A 5,862-nucleotide genomic window follows, 5' to 3' on the forward strand; every position below is an offset into this window, starting at 1 on the left:
CCTTCTGCATCCACCCTTGATAGTTGTTTGAACGGCAAATTGATCTCCGTCTTCCACTTCTTTTCCTTGCGTCTAAAATGGTTGCTAAAGAAATTGAAAACCTTAGCTCTAAGTTTGTCTGGCTCAACATCATCGACCTCTCCCAAATTAGTTCCCAATATCAATCGCTTTTTACTCTGAATCTTAACTACTCTATGGAAAAAAATGGTGTTTTCATCTCCCAGTTCAGCCAGTTCGATCTTGATTTCTGGCGCCATATATCCTCCTTTTCCTTCAATGTATCCCATAACCTCCTTGTGCAGCTCAGTTGTTCCTCTCTTTCACTGACATCTAAACCATCAGCATCACTCTTCATATCTAACTCATTAATCCTCTTCTCCAATCTTTTTGCTTCCATATCAACATTTCAGTAGTTCTGTAAATTCCATTTCTGAAGTGCTCCTTTCACCCTTCTTAATTTCACATTTAAATCTACATCACCTTCTTTTTCGTGCTGCAATGTTTTCTTAATAATCTCAATACAACTCTCCTGATTTAACCAACAATTAATCAGTTTAAACGGTCTAGGTCCCCAATCCACCACTTCATTCCCTAATAATATAGGAAATATGATCTGAAACTGTTCTCGGAAGACCAAAAAGAGTTACATCACTATTTTCATTAAACCATTCATCCTTCACAAAAATTCTATCTAAACGACTCTTTCTATTTCCCGGTCCAAACCACGAAAATTTTCTCCCCGATAAAGGCATGTCAAATAGATTACAAGCCTCTATGAACGAATTGAACTCTACAATCTCTGTTTGTCTGTAAGAACACCCGCTTCTCTCGCTGTTACTTCTTATTGCATTGAAATCACCTACCATGAACCATCTATTCTTATTTTTCCTCCTAACTTCCACAATTGCACTCCAAACTATGACTTGTTCAGATACTTCACAAGGAGCATAAACATTCATAACAGAAAATGACAAATCATGCGGAGCATACTTCCCTTCTATCAAAATAAATCTATCTGTAATTAAGCTATCCAAGATCTGAAATCTACTTTTATCCCAGACAGACAGAATACCCCCAGATTTTCCCATTGCTTTCGAGAATCTAAAATCAAAATCATCATTACACTAAAAACTACTAATTTCAGTATCCTTTAAATCCTCCTTCTTAGTCTCTTGTAACAATACCATCTCAATTCTATAAATCCAAATAAACTTTCTAAGCTCTGAGATCTTCACATTAGAACCCATACCTCTTATATTCCAAGACATAATTCTCATCTTGGAGACTCCCCCCTCTGCTGCCTTCTAGAAATCAATGGACAGAGATTGGGACTCTCCTTCAAGATCATCCCCAGCTGCAATTTCCTTAACCAACGCCTCCTCTGAGCCTTTAAACTGAATACCCAGCTCTCTACCAATTTGTAAGGTTTTCCTCGCTTCTGACTTTTTCCTCTGCCAACGTTCTTGAAGATCCGAATCAGACAAAGACCTTCCTTCAAGTTCAGTCAACTCTTCCTCACTTAGCTCCTTCCTATGGATTTTCTTCACACGACAGTTTCTAATCTTTCCTTGAGTAACACCATATTTTCCTTGAATTTTTTTGATAGAGCTGTATTTCTTAATTTTTCCCTCCTTTGCTCTAAAGTTCTGCTTAGTTTTGGGAATAAAAATATCATCGCTCATTTGCAAGCAGAGCCCCTTTTCCCATTCTTCCCCCTCCCGTCTCAAACTGGACTTATTTACCTTCGGGTCTGCCAAGCACCCGTCCAATTGTTCCTTATTGGATCCTTTCTTAGAAAAGGAATTTGTAAGGCCCAAATACTCCGAAACCTCCACCGCCTTTGCACCTAACCCCCCTTCCCGTATAGACAAATCCTTTAGATTCTCATTAATACCTTCATTATCGTCCACCACCTTAACTAGAAATCTGCAATCATCTTCTGCCACCTCCACCTCATTTCCCTCCTCCACCTCGTATTGCTTTTGAGATTTCCCAGAACAAACATCATTGACCCTCTGACCCACAATTGCATCCTCCCCTATGTTTCTCTCTACTTCTTCCCTCCCTGACATACAGCCGCCTCTTGGAATGTTCCCCATGCACATTAAATAACTATCATCTTCCTCATGCCACCTCTCGGCCTTCTCCTCCTCCGTCGGCTCCATACTCCTTACTGTCGACGCACTCGAATCATCGGTGACTAAATTGACTTTTGCTTCTTTCTTGTGACTGCACGTATCACTCCTACTAGTATTCTGTTCCACAACTCTTATTTTAAAAACATCCCTTCCTGCCTCCAAATCAACCACCTCATCAATCAATTCCTTTCTTCTAGTTGCTATCAAGATAGTCATCTCCTCACAACTCGATTCCTGAAGAGCATTTTCTCCCATCGCCAAACATTCCCCCCATAGCTCAGAAATCCTTTTGAACGTGTTATGGTTCCAACAGTGTAATGGCACACCTATTAATTTGATCCAGGTTACCCTTTCAGACGCTCTGTATGATTCTGTCCAAGGATTAACTTCCAGGAAAACTTCCCGTAAGAATGACCAATTATGCTCTTTCATAAACGTATAAAGCTCTTCGTCCATGAATTCTAAAAGGAAATCTCTTCCTCCCATAAACTTAATCCTAACCTCTCCCAAGCCCCCTGCACGTAATCTGTCAACCACCTGAGTCGAAGAACATACCGTTGCCATAGTACCTACGAGGCATTTTTGCAACTTTCGAACAACCTCATCATCAATAACTCCCTGTATGGACCTGCTCCTCCTTCTTGTCTGTGTCTCAGAAACTTCTTCCGCAATACTTTTATCGTTAGGTACCCTTATGGCTGTATTGGAATTGGAAGGACTATTCAAGTCTCCGCTTGAATTCTTTGCTCTAAACCTTGCTTCCTTCACTGAAAGTCGATATCCGAACAACCAAAATCCATTGAGTCTTTGCATCGCTCTCTCTGTATCTTCTTTTTTTGAGAATCTAACAAAACCAAATCGCTTCCCCAATCTGTCATTCTTCCTAGCTATGTAAGAGCTGACAACATCTCCATGCCTACCGAATTATTGTCTCAGTCCACTCCAATGATACCTAGGAGGAATGTTCTGCACAAACAGAGTTTGGATCTCGTCTACCTTTCCTGAAGCTTTTTCCGACGATTGAGCTGACGCAGTGCCGTTCATATCTCGTTCTACTTTCTTAAAAAATTAACTATCATCTGAGTTGTAAGTCGGTATAAATGACTTAAGCAGAAGTACATATAGAATGTAAACTTCATTAAGAAATAGGAACAAATTACATTGATATAGAGAGCTAAAGCAAAGCTATAGAATATCTTATGAGAGATTAACATGGAAAAAAAGAAGATACACAATACGTACAGCTGACCAGAGAGACTACTGATTTTTTAGTCAATTTATTTCTTTCAATGTCATAATTAGAAAGAGAATTTTAATTTGTATTATAGTTCAATACAAAGCTTGATACGGCCTCAGCAAAGGGATCAGCCCTCCACTTAAGTGGAGGGACATGACTTCATTTGTGGATCCCAGCAGCTTTCCCCCGATGAAGATCATCGGAACCGGCGTGTTGCACCCCAACCTCATCAGGGATCTCACCATTTCCCGGCCTTCAGGGTCTTGGTCGATCTCGTTAACCGTCGGGGTCACCCCAAGGTCTTGGAACAGAATCCTGACTGTATAACACAGGCAACATGAGCTCTTGCTGAACAGCACCACTCCACTCTCCGAGGCCAATCTCATCACCTTGTCCATGTCTTTTGCAGTGAAGACGGTCGTTACACTTAACGTGGGACGAAGAAAATGCAAAAGCTCAGAGAAAAGTCACGATATACTTTCGATTTCACTTTAAAACTTAACGACTATCGGATCACTGCATTTGTCTGAATGGTGGTGGGAGGTTGGAGTTTGAGAAAGAGAGAAAAGGGTCCAAACCCTTGGTGGACCTGAAACTTAAGCTCCGATGGTGGAGTATTTATAGGGAACATCATTGAGTAAACTCCATTGTTTGACAGAACATTGAAAAGAAACTCTGCTTTAACTAGATCCTTCAAACCAATAACTTTGAAAATATTCTGAGGCAAGCTACTCATTTAGACCAGATTCCCACAATCGCCTCCTTTGAATCCAGTTTGCGGGAAAAGATCGAGAATGCGATGGCTTTTGGGGGAGGCAATATCTTTGTATTGCGCCCACCAACTTGCATATGATTCTTCTTCTCAAATGTGAGGACACACTACAGGGGTTGCTGCTCTTTCAACGGCTTTGAATGGCGACCGCACGTGTATTGACAACTACTCTTCCTTTCATCACAGTGGGACATGACAGGATTCTCCATTGTCTATCCGAAAAAAAGTTGGCATTGCAGAAGAGCATCCATGAGGTAGTTACAGTAGAGGCACACACTGTAAAATCATGAGTAATATCACCTTTTTGCCCTAAAAATAAGGTAACATGAACATCAGTTGTTATAATAAATCATTAACTATGTCAACTAATATGTTAGTTTTAAAATCAATAAACTCCTTGAAAAGAGAAAACCACTGAAGATCTACAATATCCTCAACAAGTTTCTGCAGTATTTATGTTAATCCGTTAATGTAATAGAAGGATGCACCCGTAAAACATGCAAGTTATAATTGTAAATCGGTTCGTTCATGCATTAACTAAATGTTTAGGCTGTTGTCAAAAAAATAAATGTCTAAGACCGGATTCGAACTGGGGTACACACCCAGACATTTCACTATCCCATCTGGTAATATTAATTTAGTATTAGGGTGCGTTTGGTTTACGGAATGTAAGATTACCGATGGGAATAAAAGATTACCAGAGAATAGGATTATTGAGAATGTTGTATTTTGTGTTTGGTTAGTTTAACAGGAATGTAAGATTACAATGTTTGGTTAAAGGAATAAAAGATTATTAGAATGTATATTTTACCAAATTGTCCTTATTATATATTTGTTTTTTTAACAAGTTGAATTCTACTATAATATTACTATAATTAATTTATATATTTTCTTTAAAAATTTTAAATTCATAAAATTTATATAATTTTTTTATAAAATTGAAAAGATAAATAAGTTTAATGAAAGGGTAAAATTTTATTTTAACCCCTGAATTTCATATAAAATTTTAATTATAGACTTTTTTTAAAATCTAAAATAGTTTAAGGATAAATTTGTAATTTAACATTCGTAGAATTTTTATTATTCAACTACAGAAGAAGGATATTTTTTTTAAAAAAAAATTTAAGGGCATTTTAGTCCAAAATGCTGGTAATCCAACAATACCTAAGGGAAGGGAGTAATCACATTCCCGGTAATATACCCCAAAAAATCCACTATTGGTAATAAAAGATTATCGGGGACTAGGAATGTTGGCCAACCAAACGGGGGAATAAGGATTCCATTCCCCTAGTAATAAAAATATACCTTGAACCAAACAGCCCCTTAGGGTTATATATAATCAAAAATGTTTCAATATTAACATTACTTTTCTAGAATTATCATTGAATTAATAAAATTATAAATATAGAAAATAAATTTGTTTGGCTTTTTAGTATATAAATCTTTCCATTTTAAAAAAATCAATTAAACCTGTTCAATTTTTTATATCTAATTGAACCTTCCAACCGTAAAATTAATAAAAATTATTTTATCAGTATATTAACTATATTTACATTACTGTTAATTGATAATGATGTAAACTAGGGATGCTTAATGAGTTGAGCAGCTCGTGAACTACTAGAACTCGATTTGGTTAAAACTTGGTCAGTACTTGACTCAAGTTGACTTGATTGGAACTCAAACTCGAGTTCGACTTGAGACCTTAACGAGTTGAG

The 5,862-nt window shown here is 37.5% G+C and overlaps 2 protein-coding genes across 2 annotated transcripts; both read right to left on the reverse strand.

The window, feature by feature from the left end:
* Nucleotides 1-406: 406 nt before the first annotated feature.
* On the reverse strand, nucleotides 407-1,088 carry LOC120165429. Its single transcript, XM_039174948.1, has 2 exons — nucleotides 648-1,088; nucleotides 407-529 (listed from the first exon to the last, which is right to left on the reverse strand). The coding sequence occupies exons 1-2, from the start codon at nucleotides 1,086-1,088 to the stop codon at nucleotides 407-409; spliced, it is 564 nt and encodes a 187-aa protein (XP_039030879.1).
* Nucleotides 1,089-3,372: 2,284 nt separating this feature from the next.
* LOC120165328 (monothiol glutaredoxin-S9-like) lies at nucleotides 3,373-3,788 on the reverse strand. The gene has a single exon (XM_039174876.1). It carries the CDS (start codon nucleotides 3,771-3,773, stop codon nucleotides 3,468-3,470), a length of 306 nt encoding a protein of 101 aa, XP_039030807.1. The 5' UTR covers nucleotides 3,774-3,788; the 3' UTR covers nucleotides 3,373-3,467.
* Nucleotides 3,789-5,862: the final 2,074 nt, after the last annotated feature.

This window comes from Hibiscus syriacus, unplaced genomic scaffold (genome assembly GCF_006381635.1).
Source record: "Hibiscus syriacus cultivar Baekdansim isolate YM2019G1 unplaced genomic scaffold, ASM638163v2 tig00111582_pilon, whole genome shotgun sequence".
Classification (NCBI taxonomy): domain Eukaryota; kingdom Viridiplantae; phylum Streptophyta; class Magnoliopsida; order Malvales; family Malvaceae; genus Hibiscus; species Hibiscus syriacus.